At 36.2% G+C, this 18,280-nt stretch overlaps 1 protein-coding gene across 1 annotated transcript in view; it reads left to right on the forward strand.

The window, feature by feature from the left end:
- Window positions 1–18,280, forward strand: part of lrp8 (low density lipoprotein receptor-related protein 8, apolipoprotein e receptor) — a 143,155-nt gene that overhangs the window by 96,394 nt on the left and 28,481 nt on the right. The window contains exons 9-12 of the mRNA XM_038278392.1: window positions 1,417–1,588; window positions 8,277–8,501; window positions 10,286–10,404; window positions 11,406–11,545. Coding sequence (XP_038134320.1) covers window positions 1,417–1,588; window positions 8,277–8,501; window positions 10,286–10,404; window positions 11,406–11,545 — 656 coding nt within the window. The remainder of the gene's footprint in view (window positions 1–1,416; window positions 1,589–8,276; window positions 8,502–10,285; window positions 10,405–11,405; window positions 11,546–18,280) is intronic.

An 18,280-nucleotide genomic window follows, 5' to 3' on the forward strand; every position in this document is an offset into this window, starting at 1 on the left:
TGATTCTGAGACAGGATTTATTAGAACAGCTCAAAAAGAGGGACTTTTGGTGTGTTATACTGCTCTCTTTTAACCTGTGAGAAAGCTTTTTTTTTTTTTTACTATATATTTCAAAAATGCATAGAAAGGTATTTTATTTTTAGGAGCATGTATTGATAAACTACATAAATATTTGTCTTAATAATTGATAATGATTTTGCATTACTTTTTTCACTACCGAGATAAGAGTTTTTTTTACATTCTCCAAGCACGGCATAAAATGTATATTTCTTACTTTCTTTCATTCTAAACTTTTGTTCTCCTACAAGTACCTGTGTGTTGATTTGTCTCCCAACTTATTCCACGTCTACTCTCCCAATTGCATCCTCTTACTCATCAAACCTCCATAACGACACATTCATCCATCAATTTTACTTGTTCTTGTCTGTTTCTTGCTCTGTCTCTATCCCTGTCCATCTCCCAGCAGGTGAAATTGATGGTTACCAACCCAGTAGTTGGAGGAAAATGATTGCACTCAAACACTAGTAGAAAGGTTCTCGCTGTGAGTTAGTGCATGGTAAACCGTGGAACAAAACTAAAGCTTGGTTTAATGTTTTTTTTGCTCATCAGTTAGCCTGTTGTATAATTTATTTTGAGATTTAAGTGGCACTTTTCCTTTTCTGAACAAGTGGGAGCATCAAGTGGGTTGCAAAAGAGGAGTTGGGGTAAAATGTGTTGGTAAATGAGGTTAAAAAAGGAAAGTAAGAACAGAACAAAGTAATCCAACCAAATTAAAGAAATTTTACAGACTCTACATTATTGATAAAAGCTTTAAGCACACTGTTAGTAGCATATACTATTGATCACATCTACAGTGGAAATCAAACCATACTTGCTTGAACAAAAGCTAGACTTTATTTTGTAAACAATTTCTGTATACTAAATATGATGTCCTTGAAAGTGGACTCATATTGTTTTTATAATCCTTTTATGTACACCTGCTTTTCAGTCTGCTATAAAATGTGCCTTAGAGGACATAATGCACCAGCTAACAACTTGCATTATGTGTACCTAAAGAAGAGGGCCCACTAACACACTTTTGACACATGGTTGTGCCAAAAATAAAATCATGCGTCATATCTGTTCTGTTGGTCTACTTTAGTCTGAGGCACATTTAGCCTTTTTGTTTCACAGCAGCAGGGCAACTACAGTAAATAGAGAGTACATGGGACAGGATTGAATTATCTGCTTTGCATGTAGCCAAATCAATACTAAGTGGGGAACAAGAAATATTATCTAATGGATTTCTTCAGAAAGTTACAGTGTGGATTGATCATAGAAAGGTGTCTTGTCTTATTATTTAAATGTTTAGCAGTGACTACATAATGGAGAATATTTTTCAATGTACATGTCATGTACCCCATGTCTTCTCTATAGGAAAGAGTCCCTACCTGATGTTTACAAATCGCCATGAAATCCGTCGCATCGACCTGCTGAAGAGTGAATATACACAGGTCGTTCCCACCCTGAAGAATGCTGTGGCCCTGGATGTTGATGTGTCAACTAACAAGATGTTCTGGTGTGATCTGTTTCACCGCAAAATATACAGGTACATGCAAAAATAAACACACTGTTCTGATAAAGTGTGGCGTTTTAGGGGCAGTCACCAAGGGCTGCATTGAAATGGGGCGCACAGCAGCAGATTTTTCATTTTTTCAGGTTTTTCATCACAATGTTTTTTTTTCTTTGTCTTGCCTTATCAAGGCTGCACTTTAAAAAATGAAATTGTCTAGAGAGCTGTTCTTAACGAAATTTCTTTTTGTTTACACTTGTGTATAAAAAATGACAAAATAAATCTGTCTAAGTCTAGATTTACAAGTGCAGAGAATTGTGTCTGTTTGCTTTCAAAAATGGAGGAAGTTGCCCGAAGAATGACTGTGTTGTCGGTCAAATGGGGCCACATACAGTAGGCCTCTCTTTCTTTAGTAATGCTCTTTCAGCACCTTCTTTGCCTATTGTAAAATAGAAAAGAGTACATCTTCACAAAGAGAGACCATTTCTTTCGGGTCTGTACCCTGGAAGCCACCATGACGAGATGAAGATATGTGGCATAAACAGTGAAACATTATGGCTTATGTTTAGGATAGCTTTGGCTACAGCTGTAGAGATCTCCACTTCAAATAAGGAGAGGCAATGGACATTTGTTTAAGGGGTAAAGTTTTAAATCATGATTAGAAGAGATAATAAAGAGTAAGGTTTTGTTCGTGAGGTGTGGTGACAGCCAATGTTGCCCACAGCCACTGTAACAGGGACATGTCAGAATGAATGCGGCTCAGCAGTTTGTTTCACTATTCTCGATCATGATTTTCTAATAATAATCTATATAGTTAAACAGAAGAACAACTTATGTAAAAGGTTAATGAGAGCACAAAAGACACCCTTTCCCATTTGGATAACTTCTCTCTGCATACTTCACCTGGTCTGCCTTATCATGCCCTCTCATTCATCCATCTTGTCTAGTTCAGCCTGTCAAACCTTCTGTTGGCGAAGCAGACACACCTGCAGGCTTGTGTCATCTGTCCGATAATGGAAGGTGGAGCGGTTTGTCCTTCCTCACACTCATGCCCACACTTTCCCACACATACACACATACTTGGAGATCATAGTTGCTCTGTTTGTGTGGTTGTATTACTATGTGGAGGTTTAATGGCTGGCAGGTAGATCTAGGGGTCTTCTATCATCTCAGCTGAGCCATATGCTTCCTTTAATTTCACCGCATCAATAATCACCATCATTACTCATCTGCATACACACATACACATTCTTCCTCATCAACTCTGTGATACACTCAAGGGCTTGTGACAGAGGAAGGACAAATGAACTCGTTCTTAACAGAGGACTCTATTTTCCAAGCAGTAAATAAGCTCCAGCATCGTAGCTCCTTCTCAGCTAATAGAGTTGTGCAGTTTAACGTGGCCTTATTCTAGCTGGTTTTTTATTCTTCTTTTTCAAATCAATCATTTTGCATTTTATGTTTGAGAGATCTAACCCAGTGGTGGCTGGTGGAGTTTTCTCGAGCGGGGGTGGGGGGGTAAATTCAAAAAAGACCTTTACCAAAAAACAATCAAATATATACTGAGTTATCACACCAGTATATTTATATGAATGACAACAACAAAAAAACATTTTAAAAACACTTTATAAAAGCAAGACATAATTTCATGAACAGGATTACTTTTTGTACATAAATTGTGCCTTTCTGAGGCTTTATGAAGGCAAATCTGTGTTTTGCATGGTCCAATATGGTTCACCAACCTAGAAAAGTAATGTACCAGTTTAATAATAGAGATGATATTAGTAAGCTTTTTATGTTTTTATATATAAGAAATATTCATTTTCTGAGAATGTGTTTAAGAACAACTATGCAAATGAAGAAACACCTAGGAAAAAGTACACTAATATATTATTCTCCATGTGAATACCAGATTGTTCATCCTTCTCTAAAAAGTGCTTTAAATCAGTCCTTCCTGTCTTTATTCAAACTTGGTCAGATTCTGATGCTTGAAAAAGGAGCAGAAAGCAGAATAAAGCGTTAGCCTCGCTACATGCAGTTAGCAAAGGCCTGTAGCTAAACCAGGTCCTGGAAAAAGACCAAGTGTACCTACTCCATCTGTCTTTGGACTGATTAATTTTGATATTCGGCTGATCAGGTCGAAACGGTTTCCTTTGCAATATATTTGTATTACAGAGGAGCTACTGCGCATGTACAACTTTTAATGAGTCGAAAAACGAAATGACGTTACTCGTCATTAAAGATGTAATATTTATCTTGCGCATTTAAAATATATATATCAATATATTTTGAAGTATTTTAATTTTAAAATTTCAATTTGTTTTTTTTTTCAATGTCTTAATCAAGATCATCGGACTGGTAGGGTGGCTCCCTTGCTCCCTCTATTGGCCAGTCGCCACTAATGTACCCACCATCCCTTGTTTTGCATCTTGATGGTTTCCTGCTTGTCCAGTTAACCTGGATCAGTGTTACTGCAGAATAACTCATTTTATCTCAGCTTTGTTATCATATTGCCTTCTGGAAAAATTATACTAGTTCAAAAGCTAATTGTAGCATTTTTAAATTTGCTTTTGGAATGGTTCTTATGAAGTCTGGAATTTGGTTGGAAAAATAAATGCCAGGTCCACAAATAATGGAAAAAGAAAATATTACCTATATTATAGGTGCAAGTATGATTCCTACTTAACTTTATGCCCTTTTCTTGGCCTAAAAGTTCCCAGTCAATTTATCTGTCAGTCCATTTGCCTATATGGCCATTCCTTATCCATCTGCAGTATTTATCAAATTTGTATTTGCTTCCTGATTTTGGTGTTTGCAGAGTCTTTATTTTAATCTAAAAATGTTTTACATTTCTTATGATTAATCATACTTTATTATTCATACTACTTACTTTAGAAGTATTAGTCTTAGAAAAATGCGTCCGTCCAATCAAACACTCAGACATGTATGTTTCACATGACAAAGGGTCGCTACATACTCCTCAAGAAGCAAGAATACACTGAATAATACACACTGAGCCTGGTTCTGCTGGAGGTTTCTTCCTATTAAAAACAAGTTTTTCCACTCCACTGTTTCTACAAGCATGCTTAGTGTGAGGGATTGCTTTCAAGTCAATGAGTCGATGCAATCAACTGGTTTTCCTTACAGTACATAGAAAACTTGAATCAATTTGACTGAAAGATCTGGATGAATTGTCTCTGTAAAGTGCCTTGAGATGACATGTGAAGTGGCGCTGTATAAATAAACTTAATTGAACTGAACTAAACAAGAACAAAAAAGCAGCTCAGCAGCCAAACTCACAGAAAGTCCAATTCCCTGTAACTTTTCACCTGCACCCAGAAGAGTTGTTTTTCAAATTGATGAGGAGTTGGGCGGCAAAATGCTTTATGTCAATTATAACAGGTGTTATACAAATGTTCAGACCACTGCCTTCTATGGCTATTAAATTTCAGATCACTGTACGGATTTCTGCACCTTAAATTAAAGGAGGAATTTCCAGATCCAAAAACAAAAAAAAGAACATCATCTCTTTTCTCCTACTAGCAACAATTGTTATTGGACAACAATAAAGTTCTGCTTAGATGTTCCTTCGATAACAAGCAAGAAAGAAAAATTCTTTCTTGTGAAGTACAGTATGTAGCGGCTTTTAGCTAAAAGGACTTTCCACCTGTTGAAAAAACAACTGATGTTTAAAATTTTAAAAGAAAGGGAACAGATTTAAGCAGTAGCATTAACGCCAAACATTTGTCTGCGATCGTGAATTCTAATGTTCTGATATAAAAATTTAATGCAGAATTACTGGAGAGTTTTTGGTTTTGTGTTTTGCTCCATATTTTTACAGCTCCAGTGCCTGCCCAGATTTAATACTTCACCCTATGGTACACTAGAATAATATGCAATTTAATGCATGCAGCCCTGGACTTCAGTGCTGAAGAGCTCCTTAAGCATGCAATAAGAGAGTTGCAGAAATAAGCAAGCAGATACCATGCTGTGCATAATAATATAGCAGAAAGCAGTGAATTGTATTTGGCTAACAAACAAGGGTTGAATGTGATACTTTTCATGTCTATATAATGATAAAAAAAAGAAAAGAAAAACATTAAACAATCTAAGTAGAGCAGAACAGAAAGGAAAAAAAAAAGTCAGATGCAATCAGAAGCTTCACTGTTTCCATGACAATGTCATATTTTAATAAAGCTGCCCTTTGATAATATATGAAAATAGATTGATCCTGTAGTTTTATTTACCGTAGTTTTTCTATTGCTTTTTTTGTTTTAATTTTATCACATTATCCTTCAAATAGGAAGGTTTAGCAGGACCTAGGAATACACATTTACATACATATTTATTTGGTACGTTTATTCTATTAAATTAACTTTCCTGCAGTAAACTTCCTATTTAATTTCACAGAGAAACTTTGGCCAGTCTTTTCCATCCATTTATTACACCTGCTTAGCATGCAGGCTCACAGTGGTGTTGGTGCGCACCTCCAGCAGATTTTGGGCATGAGGCAGACAAACCCTGGAACAGGCTGCCAGTCTATTAACAGAGCAGCACAGAGACAAGCAGAATAAACAGACATGCATGCACAAACTCAGACCTAATTTAAAGTCATTAGTTTTGAAATGTGAGAAGAAGCCTGAGTGGCAAGAGAAAAAAAAACACACACACACTGGACCCCAGGGTGGGATTTATTATGAGGATTGTTTTGTAACAAAGAAACATTGTCAACAACTGTTATATCCATAATTGTTTATTATATGTTAAGTTCTGACAGTTGTTTCTGTTTCTGAGTCCAAAGTCTTGGCCAAACAATTCAACAAATTCTAAGATTTTTCTTATTCTTCTGTTCTAAATATGTTCCAAAAACTGAAAAGAAATTCAGAAACAAGCAATGGTAATATTTTAAACCATTAGGGTAATGCTATAAACCAGTGGGGGTGTTGCCGTAATGGTTAGAGCAGTGTGCTTGTGCTCTGAGAAGGTTGCAAGTACCTGGTTCAATCCCCACAGCCTCCACTCTGGGTACCCGAGCAAGGCCTGTAAGCCCACACTGCTTCCCGGGAGCTGCACAATGGCAGCCCACTGCTGGCCAATTATTATTATTAGAAAAATTTCTAAAATACATATTCTAATGATTGTTTAGGTTTCAACAAAGCCTTTATTTCATCATTCCAGTGTCAGTGTATGCGTATTTCTCTATCACTGTGATGCGTTTTTTTTTTTTCCATAGTGATTAGCATTCTGTGGGTCAATGTCTTGTTAACTTCTCCCACTAATAGAGATGTTGCAAACAATTGTATGGCCAATTAAAGATGCAATCTGCTCTGAGTTCTTTGCGTAATTTATTGCCAGCTTATTCTGCTGCGCAGCTCTTTGTAATTATTTATGGCCTCGCCTTGTTTTATAGTGTATAAAGCCCAAATGTCCAAATGGGTCCTTGTTTCCTGTCATTGGAATAGAATTGAAATTGTTATATAAAAAAAAAAAAAGTGAAAAAGTCACACTTTGGTATTCTTCAAACTAAAGATTGTCATATCTATAGTTCACATCTAATATTGACCGTAATTGTACAGTTTTGGCATCTGGAAGGATGTAATCCTCATCCATATTGAACACTTAACTTTAAAAAAGAAAATGTCCTCAGGAAGAGACTCTGTTTGGAATTATGTTAAACATGCTTTAGCAAAGAATTTAAAAAAAGAAAGCACTTAGATTATCCGTCATACTGGCACAGGAGCATCCCCACCGCCCGTATACAAAAATGAGTTGGCAAACAGTAACACAGTCAATTAAGTAGACAATCTGCTTCCAGATCCTACTCTCATCCATCTTTGCACCATTTTGCTCACCAGCTTTTCTTACGGTAAAGACGCTTGTCCAAACAACTTCTTCATATGCTTGATTTAAAATGACTTGCTTACATATTTCTATTTCTCTTTTATAAAAGAAAAACAACAGAAAACAACTATTGTTATATTTTCTAATGATGGAAGGAAACTAATCCACTATTCCTGCTTTGAAAAGAGCTGAATTTGTAGGGCTGTTTTTTTCAAAATAAAAAACACAGTAGTCTGTGTGTACTCATAGCAAATACATAAAATGGCAATCATAAAAAGAAAATAATAATGATAATTAACATTAAATGGAAGATATTGGTTTGTTTTGTAACAATGTGCATTTATTTTATTCTCTGCTCATAGTTTGATGCATATGCTCAGTCTGAGTTAAACAGGAATAAGTGTTTCTAATCAACTGGATTAAGGTCTGAGCTTTGACACGGCTGCTCTAACTCATGAGTATGCTGTGATCTATGCTGTGGCTGTTTGGCTGGGCTTCTTGTCCTGCTGAGCATCTTTATCTGCATCTAGTAGGTTTGTTGTTGGTTTTTTAAGCCTGCTTTGTATTAGGCTCTATGCATCCTACCTTAACTTTGACTTCCTCACAACTTTTCCCTTGGTCTCTCTGCTGTTTCTTCAGCTACACAAGCTGTTTATTTACCAATATTTTAAAAAGACACCTCCAGTGTCTCCACGAAATAGCAGTATTTATATTGACATCAAATTAAACACAGGGAGACTAACATATTAGATGGCATGTTGGATTGATAATCTAAATATATCAGCATAAAGGGATTAGGGGGGACAAATGCTTTTACAAAGTGTTGTATATACTGATATACACTGTAAATTTTATTTAATCTGTTTTTGTCTTCTCCCTACAGTGCATACATCAACAAGGCCAGTGACTCTTCACAGCAGGTAACGTTGGTGGACTCTCTCCACTCTCCAGAGGGCCTGGCTGTGGATTGGGTCCACAAAAACATCTATTGGACAGACTCGGGCAACAAGACCATCTCTGTTGCAACGGGAGATGGCAGGAAGAGGAAAGTGCTTATAGCCACTGAGCTCAGTGAGCCAAGGGCCATAGTAGTGGATCCACACCATGGGTGAGAGGAAACTTTTAGAGTTTAGAGACATTTGGACAGGATTTAAGTGAAATGCCCTGAATGAAAAACTGTGACCAAAAGCCCATAGCTCTGATTATTCCCTGCAAACTGTGGACACTGGTTTAACAATAAAAAAGGAAACTAAAGAAACTTCGATTTTCAAGTTGGCCTGGAACATTAAACCTTAGCAAAGCAGTTCTATTTTTAAAGCTGATCCATATGGTGTGTCAGGTAGTTTTAGAATTATATATTTAAATAGAGAATGAGACTTTTTTTCTTCTTTTTAACCAATTTCGCTTCGAATCCAATATCTTGAGCTCCCAAAAGAAATATTTATATGACTATGAAAATCTTGGCTAGCATGAAATGCATGCAAAAGAAACTAAAATTTCTAATTTTCCATTGATAAAAGTTAAAAATGTTCTAAACTTTAGCTCTGAAACTTGAAGGCTTCAAGCACAGTTTAAGCTTTAAACTCGTAACTTTAATAAATGCTGGATCGATAAAATAGAGCTGAACACTCTAAGAAAAGCGGCGGTCTTTGCCCACAACTTCAAAGTCAAAACTATAGATGTGTACATTGCTCAGAAGAATATGCAAAAGTAGAAACCAGTTGTGAATACTACATTTTTTTCTCCTCGATGTAAAAAAAAAAAAAAAATGAAGAGTCAGCCTAGGCCACATTAATAAGAGATGAGAGAACACAAAGTGCTAGTATGTTTTCACATGCCTCTTATACTGTATGGACACGATTTGATCATGTAAAAAAGACCATAACATACATGATTTTATAACTTTTTTCATGTTTAATAGTGATTATTTTTCCTGATATTTTACCACTAAATAATTTAACTTATGCCATCATTCTCTCATTAAAATGGATCAAAATGATTTTAGTTGATCAGTCAAGATAAGGATAAAAAACACACACTGCAGCTTTTAATGGTAAATTATAAATAGACATTAGCAGTCGGATAAGACAAGAAACCAGAAAGTGTTTTTTTCCTGATATATAAAATAGAGGACATTATATAAATTACTCAGACTGTATGACAACAAACTAACACTAAAAGTGAGTTAGTAGTAGAATTTTCAGATTTTTGCTAGCTTTGCTCTGTGTGACAATGATCTCCTATTTTCTCCAAATGTCTGCGTAAGAGTTGAGGTTTCACCCAAAGGAAAACAAAAAAGACAGGACTGCCTAAGGTTTCACCCAAAGGAAAACAAAAAAGACAGGACTGCCTAAGATTTTGTTAAAGACTAAGTTTGGTCTGATATAACCCAACAAGAAATGTTGGACATTTTCCCAAAGTGCAAATTCAGGTCAAAGGTAACGCAGAAAAATCACCAAAGCATAACTTGTAGCAGCAAGTTGTGTGCTGAAAAGAAAGTGGAATATATTTTTTCAATTTATATGTGCATAAGGGGAGTGTTGGCCTTGTGGGATGGAGCAGTGCAGTTGTGCTCTGATAAGGTTGCAAATAACCAGTTCGCTCCCCAAAGCCTCCACTCTGGGTTCCTGACCAAGACCCTTAACCCCCGATTGCTCCCCAAGACGATGGGTCAGAATGCAGGCAACGGATTTCCCCATTGTGGGACAATGAAGGGATTTACATTTACATAAGAGAGACTGACAGTTTAATGTTTGATTTATCTATCCTAAGGGCAATTATATGTTGTAACTTACAGAGTTTTCTTAAGTGAGTTGTTTTATATGCAATCCGTTAATGTGTTCCTTAGATGTGGATCCGTTGTATTTACCTTGGCAATGTATCTTTTCACAGTTTTATGTACTGGTCAGACTGGGGAGATCAAGCCAAAATAGAGAAGGCTGGAATGAATGGAGTTGATCGACAAATTCTGGTGTCTGACCACATTGAGTGGCCCAATGGAATCACTCTAGGTAAGAGACGTGTTCATGCATTCCATTCAGGTAAAACAAGGTGCCCTGAAAACACAGAAAATAATAGTCACTTGAATGCAGAGAAACAAGCATGCAGAGTTACGATAGGTCTAGAGTTGCTCCAACCCAAATAGCTCCCATAGTTATATTTCAGTCTCTATCTGTCTCTCATCAATCAAGCCAGCGAGTGGTCTCTGATTTAATAAGCCAGACACTCTGAGCTGTCAGTACCCACCATCATCCTTTGCAACTCCCTTGGCAGCAAGAGCAAATTTCTCCCAGCTGCCCTTGCCTGGGGAGAAATAAAAGCATACACTCACCTCGATCAGTGGAATCCGGATGTCGCTGCTATATTCATGAAAACAAATTATTTTTAGAAGAAGGCATATCAGAGCGTGGACTCGAGTTGCATTAGTCTCTTGGGGGAATAGGTACATTATTTCACCTTGGTCATTTATTCCATGCACAGCAAACGACTGAGTCAGAAAAGGAGATTGGTGTTTAGTAGTTAAAAAGTGTAGTTTTTTTTAGCTTTCTCTGAAAACTTTTTAGACAGCCAATCTTTGCTTTCATCAGAACTCTATTTCAGAGGCATGTAATCTGTAGACTGTCAAATTATCCTTAACATCACTTTAATGTCAAAAGAAAGAGCAAAGGAGGCCTGCTGGGGCTGTGCTCATGCTCCTGTAACTTGGAGAATTACTGAAACTAAACTAAAATGCCAGAAAAGATCTGCAAGACTAATGAATTTGCTCAAGGGCAAGTATCCCCCACTCTCCACCCCTCCAGCTGTTATATTTAAATCGCATCTGTGTTTTTTCTGCATCGGGCCTCAGCTGTCATGTCAGAGAAGATTGATGGTGCAGCTAGTGAGCCATTACATTTATATACCTCTCACCCTGCACCTTTCTCTGCTAAATGACCTTTTTCCTCTCTCTTCCTCCATTCATTCCTTACTTCTACTTTTGCCCCTCTCTTAATCTCTTTCTGCATCTTTTCAGATTTGTCCAACAGACGTCTCTACTGGGTGGACTCCAAGCTACACCTACTGTCAAGTGTGGATCTGAATGGAGACAACCGCAAAGTGCTGCTATCCTCCCATCACCACCTTGGGCACCCATTCGCCCTCACTGTGTTTGAGGTACAAGAAGAAGTTGGTCTGAATTTTCACAAACCAGTCAGTGGAAGATTATTGCTTTGGTTTGGTTTCCTCAGCCACATACATTTGGCTTCAAAATCAGCAGAGATTTTGATCAGAGCATTTTTGATTCCCTTTATTTTCCCGGATCATACAGAATAATTCATTTTTGTACAATGTTTCTAAACCTAAAGACTCCTGTATCCTCTCTTCTTTACTGTTACATTCCACTCGCCTTGCTGATTGGCTATACTGTACCATTTATGCCATATTATCTTTATTGAAGGTTGATTTGTTGAAAGATTGTGTCTTTGTTTGGGTATTTAGATTACCGATATACCATTGCCAATTTGTGTGATGGAGGACAATTGTTTGATTTTCTGGTATTTGATAATATCTGTGATGCCTTGGACTCTAGTTATGTTCCCTCGGACTTTAGGGGAGAAAGACACACACAGTTATAGAGTCTAAAATATAATTTTATCCCTTGAGAACTGAAATAATTTGAAAAAAAAAAGTAAAAGCTTTTTGTATATGTTCATTATATCGTCTTCAGGAAATACCATTTGATTGAGGTTCTGAAACATTTCCCCTTAAAAAAAAAACGCAAATGCAAAAAAAATATTTATATGGGCAGATAATTCTCATAGCAGTGTGTTTATAGGAATTGTTGGGTGTGAAAATATATGAAGCAAGTGCTTTAGCTATTTTTTAAGACCTTTCTCTTTACTGAACTTAGTCTTCAATTATTTTTCACAGAAAATTATGCTGCATAAAAGATGGATTCATGTTTTTAGGATTTTTAGTCATATTTACTGGGATGAGCAGGTGTAGTTCTATGAATATATGTATTTTAAGTTTATCCACTACATAATCCAAAAAACTCTACATGGTAGACCTCACTAAAATTGATTAAAAAAAAACATGAGACATGATCATTAAATAATCCATATTTTTATCTTTAGAAACAATTTATTTTTTTAATGGGTATGATAAACATTTTTTATGCAGGATTTTGTTTATAAAATAAAGCAAAAAGAAACATACTATAGAATAATTTTTAATCTAATTCCTTTCATGTCACCATCATTTTCTGGGTCTGTCAAACTAGAGCTGCTGGAAGAGTAAAGTAATTTAAACTAGAATTAGCTAAAAAGAAACTGTTAATTCGCTCCATAATGAGTGCAAAGTCGAAATGAGTTTAGAAATCAATAAAACTAATATGTTGTTTTTATTCTGATGAATATAAGCTACTCTAATTTCATTTGGCAAAGATCGATGTGTGGTCGAACAACCCAAAGACAGAAATGAGAGGTTGAAGGTGAAACAGAGAAGAGACAAAATGTTAGAAGTGTTTTCTCCATTCTTCTCTGTGCTGCACATGCTGTGATGATGAGAAGCCGAGCAAAAGGGAGGACATCCATCATGTCTGGTTCAGAGGATGTGTATGAATGTTGTGCTATGTGTGTAAGTGTGAAAAGAACCTGTGTTTTAGATTGCAGTGAAAGTTCACCCTCTGAGATTAATAGCCCTCAGTTGTTCAGCTCTGTGTTCTGTATGGGTTGTGATACAGAACAAATTAAAAATCCTTTATCCATAAAGGAAGTTGTTCTGCTCCCACTAACTTGATCATGAGACATTTGTTTCTGTAGAGCAGTATGTATGAAGCTGAAAACAAAAAAAAAAGAAAAAAAATGTAATTCAGTTAATATATCTCTGGATACGATGAAGATTTTGCTGAACAAACAAGATATTAGAGTATTCATAAAGTTGGAGGACAAAGAAGAGCGCCTGCAGACTACTGGACATACAACATATAAGAGTCTAGAGGGGTGGTTCTGTGTTAGAAGATGCTCAGTAAGGAAAAATATGTTCATTGTCTTTGATGAATGACCTCATTCGCAATTTTTTTTAATCAAGAAAGTTTCTTCTGTCGTAAATGAATTGGAAAGTTGATGTACACAGAGCATATTTAATATGATAGTAATGATAGTAATGTTTCTAAAAAAAAATGTTTGTAGTTGTGTAAAGTTATCTTGTGAATTTCACTGTGTTTCCAAAACTAAAAAAGTATTTCTTGTCATTAATATGGTAAAATCAACCATGCGTTATGTTCTAAAGATATTTTCCTTAACAGAGTTAGATTTAAAGTGAATTATTCTAAGCTAATTAGAGTTTTGATTTATAAGACCTTTACTTTGCTTGTAAAAGGACAGAACCGGAAGTTAGACTTTTTTGAAAATATATATTCAATTCAGTTTATTCATACAGCCGTATTTACAACACATTATCTCTGGGCACTTTGCAGAGACGATTCAACCAGATCCTACTGTCAGACTGGTTTTTTCTAAGAAAAACCAGCTGGTTAGATCAACTCTTCAGCAATCCCTCACATCAAGCATGCTTGTAGCGACAGTAGTGGACTGGGGTTCAAAGAGACAGAAGCAGACATACAGAAAGAAGCAGAGATATCCAAAGGTAACTGTGAACCAGTCGACAAGCAGCCCTGTAAAGGAAATAAACAGCCAGGCAGATGAGCTCCAATCCAGCTCCAATATCAAAGGATGAAAGAGATCACATACAGTTAGTCACAGTCTGAAAAACAGGACTACATTGAAAAACAGGCAGATGTCTAACATCTATAAACAAAGGTGCTTATAGACACCAGGATGGTGTCACAGCCAAATACAAACAGACCAGATGAAGCTTCAGTAATGAGAAAAAGCAGAGAGAGCCTAACATTAGAGGTTGAACTAACCAATGCTGCAGAATATTTAATCATCAAAATTTAAAATGACACAGCTAACCTAACAACTGAATCACATATATGCAAATTTGTCATGATGAAAGAAAATAACCTTTATGTATTATCTTGTAAACATGTTAGCCTTTGCCTATCTATTTTATAAAACTTGTACAATATATAGTCTGAAGTTAGTTACTCTGTTAAAAAAGCTATCTAAATTGCTGATTCAAAATGTGGTACTCCAAACAAGACACATTTAAAGCCAAAAACTCATGGCCCTGCAGTGGTGATGTGGAATTTGACTTGCTAAATGTGGCATTAAGAGAAAAGATCCTAGTTTAAATGCAAATGGGAAAGATGACATTTTGAATTGAGTTTCACTAATCAGTTGCATTGTTATTGAAACAAATAAGACATTTATTAAACCAGGTGGATAAACGCTGCATTATTTTAAATTCTATGGAAAATAGTAAATAACGTTACATATAAGTTTAACATTTTATTACTGCTACAAATGAATATTATTAAATATTTAAATAAAGCCTTATTGCAGTTGTTATTTTTTAATGTGAGCAAATGACAAAGTGTAACTAATTGTTATAAAGGTTATATTGTTCATGACTTTTTATATTAATTAGTATAGAGCCATGTAAATAATGTAACCTTTCATAAAGTGGCTTCTGACCAAATATTAAAAAGGACAAACAGAGAATAGTTTTGTAAAAGTATTAGTACTCTACATCATTCCAGTTCACAGAGAAAGATACACAAACACACAAATCTGCACAGACAGTGTCCACCCCCTGGCTTTATTGCGGCTCCTGAGGAAACATTGATTGCGAAAGCTTTCTCTGAGTAATGTTGTCTATTCCTTTTGGTCGACTATTATTGCAGTTCTTTTTCACCCATTTCTGTTTTGCTTGTGGGCATGGAAGAAAGAGAGAATGAAATGGGTTCTTGAAATAAAAAGATAATGAAATTTGATGTGTTAGGAAAGATGGAGTATGTGCCCCCAGCTTTAGACAAGAATATATGATTTTAACCAGGCTTTATCAGTATGGTATATTTGGCATAGGCTTACATCTAATGCGACTCTTGGGGTTTGAAGTCTTAAATAAGATACCAGAATTGTTGCTGGCTGTAAGAAGCTGAGAATAAAGCAGTTCCTCCTTCCCCCACCTGTTGCTGGGCAGTGGAGGTCAGAGGCTTAGAGAGGTAATTTTTTTTCTTGCTTGTAAGCAGAGAAATTTGCCTATTTGGAAATGTTAAAAAGAAAATAAAGGTTTTGATGGAGCATAGGCCCCAAATAAGTAGCTAATTTCAGTTTTTGTTATGCATCCTAATCTATTAAGTACAACAGAACAAATAAAAGGGGCAATTGTTGACAGAATAGGCATCTAAAGTTATATAGTCTCATGTCTATACAAAAAAGACCAAAAAGTAATGTTTGTAAGATGAATTTATCTATAACAAATGTCTGTCCCAATTTGTGCTTTAATGTATTCTATCCATCCATCCATTTTCTGACACGCTTAATCCCAAGTGGGGTTGTGAGGGGTGCTGGTGCTGGTGCCTATCTCCAGCTGTTTACGGGTGAGAGGCGGGGTACAACCTGGACAGGTCGCCAGTCCATCGCAGGGCAACACAGAGACAAACAGCACAAACAACCATTCATAGACACACTCACACCTAAGGAGAATTTAGAGAATCCAATTAACCTAACAGTCATGTTTTTGACTGTGGACTGCGGGAGAAAGCCAGAGTACCTGGAAAGAACCCACGGATGCTCAGCGAGAACATGCAAAGGCCCTGAAAGACCCCAGGCCGGGAATCTAACCCTTTTCCGCCTGTCCCTTCATCCGTCCCTCCATCCTTCTGTGGTGTCTAGCATTTTTAATTAGAATGGAATGTTAACATAGCATTTCTTAGACTGGTATCGGTATTAGTAAGGATGTGTATTCACATCCACAGCTTTAGCTCCCTCTGCAGTAAACAAAAACATCCATACTATATTTCGAGTGCTGTGCGATTTTTATGCTTCTTGGAATCCAATTTTTGTTTCTTTTTTTTTTGTCCTTTTGCATACATATTTTACATTTCTTCATTATTTTCACAACTCCACTGGGAGTTTCACACTCGCCTGTCTCCGTTGCTTTGCGTTGCTTACCAATTACGTCTATGCACAACGTTACACACCATGTTGTTATGGTAAACATAAACAAAAGGCTTTATTAAATAACAAATTGATGGAAAACAAAGTATAACGTGCATAAATAACAAGTGATACACCAGCAGGACAGAAGTTATTTTAAAGAACAACTTTGTATTCTCTTGGAGTGAGCTACTACCATATTTTGCCACTTCAACACTACAGATAGGGTTATAACCAGTTGAATTTTACAGTGTGGACAAATCTCTCATAATGAACCTCTTTAAGTCTGGCTTAAACTACATTTTAGGCTTATTGACTATTAGTCCACTGTATTTGTCTAAGTCAAAATGTGATTTCTGAGACAGAAGCCTGTTTTCTATTAATCATTTCATATGTGAAGTAGGAGCCAGGGCTTTGATGTGATGCAACAACATTTGCTCAGGAGAGTCTCCTTTGCACATTCGGGTATAAGTTCGACAAATGAAAGGGTCACCTTGATCATACAATTCAAAACCACACTCATTTGGCTTGCATACTACTGCATACTACATGCTACTTGAAGGCCTCAAGGTCAGAAAAATGACATTTGAAATGACTGATGGAAGAGAATCTGATAAAGAATAAAGGTTGAGGCTGACAGTTTGTGAAAGGTATCCATAGAGAGTAAGAGATGAGATTAGAGATGGAATAAAATATCTGAGAATGGTTTTATCAGCATTGCTGATATTTATCTTTCATTGTTTCAGCATCAATGTCATAAGAGTAAAGGTTATCTCTATCCAAGTGCAGAAGATTGAGTCAAGCAAAGCTTGTGCAGAGATCAAAAAGGGAATGGTGGAGAAAAGGTTAAATCTACTGATAATCCAGCACAAACAAAAAGAAGAGAAATCCGCTGTGTTTGAAACGCAAACAAGGATACACTTTGACACACCTCACCAATCTTTGCTGAACCCCTGCTGTTCCTCTCCTCAGCTATCAGGAAAAAACGGATAGCTTATTTTTGTAGCTGTTTTCTCTCTCCCATGTGCACCGTTTTAAATTTCTATACATGCTGTTTAAAAGCTTTCTTTTTGGTGCTTTTACTTGACTTTGTTGTTCTGGTCTTGCACCATTTATATATTTTCTTCTGAAAAAATGGCAGAACAGTTTTTAGATGCATCTCCCTTGTTTGTTGATGCTTTAATGTTTTTCTTTTAGAGGTTTCTGATAAATTATTTAAAGTTATTACAGAAAAAGGAAATCATTGCCTTCACCTCACATGTCACGGCGTTGCCTTTTTAGTCTAGGCTAAACATTATTGTGCCTAATAATCCATCCATTTTCTTCCATTTATCCTTTAGGGTTTCAGGCTGTCTATGGCCAATGGGTGCACCCTGCATAGGTTGCCAGTCTATTGCAGGGTTTTTTCATTCATCGAGCATAAAAAATGCAGTCTACCATTTTGAAAGCATGAACCTTTTTATGTTTTGTTTTGTTGGGGTTTTTTTTGTTTGTTTGTTTTTTTTCACCTTTTGTCTTGTCCCAATCAAATATTGTTTTAAATGTATCACAGTGAAGGAGCTGGATATGCTATGGCATTTTTTATTTTATTTTTTCTGTTTGTCGGTTATTTATTTATTAAGTGTTTCTTTTTTCCCCACTTGCATTTCCCTGTTACTTTGTGTTTGTCCATTAGATATATTTCCAACGCAATACACCAGTGGTTTTGATTAGGACAAGACAAAAGGTGAAAAAAAACAAAAAAAACAATTGAGTTCAGAGGTCCTCTAATTAAATAGGGTAAATCCAATTTCCTGCTATCTAATCTCAAACTAGCAGTTCTACTAAGGTCTTAGATTTT

This window comes from Cyprinodon tularosa, unplaced genomic scaffold (assembly GCF_016077235.1).
Source record: "Cyprinodon tularosa strain WSP-4 unplaced genomic scaffold, ASM1607723v1 ctg140, whole genome shotgun sequence".
NCBI lineage: Eukaryota > Metazoa > Chordata > Actinopteri > Cyprinodontiformes > Cyprinodontidae > Cyprinodon > Cyprinodon tularosa.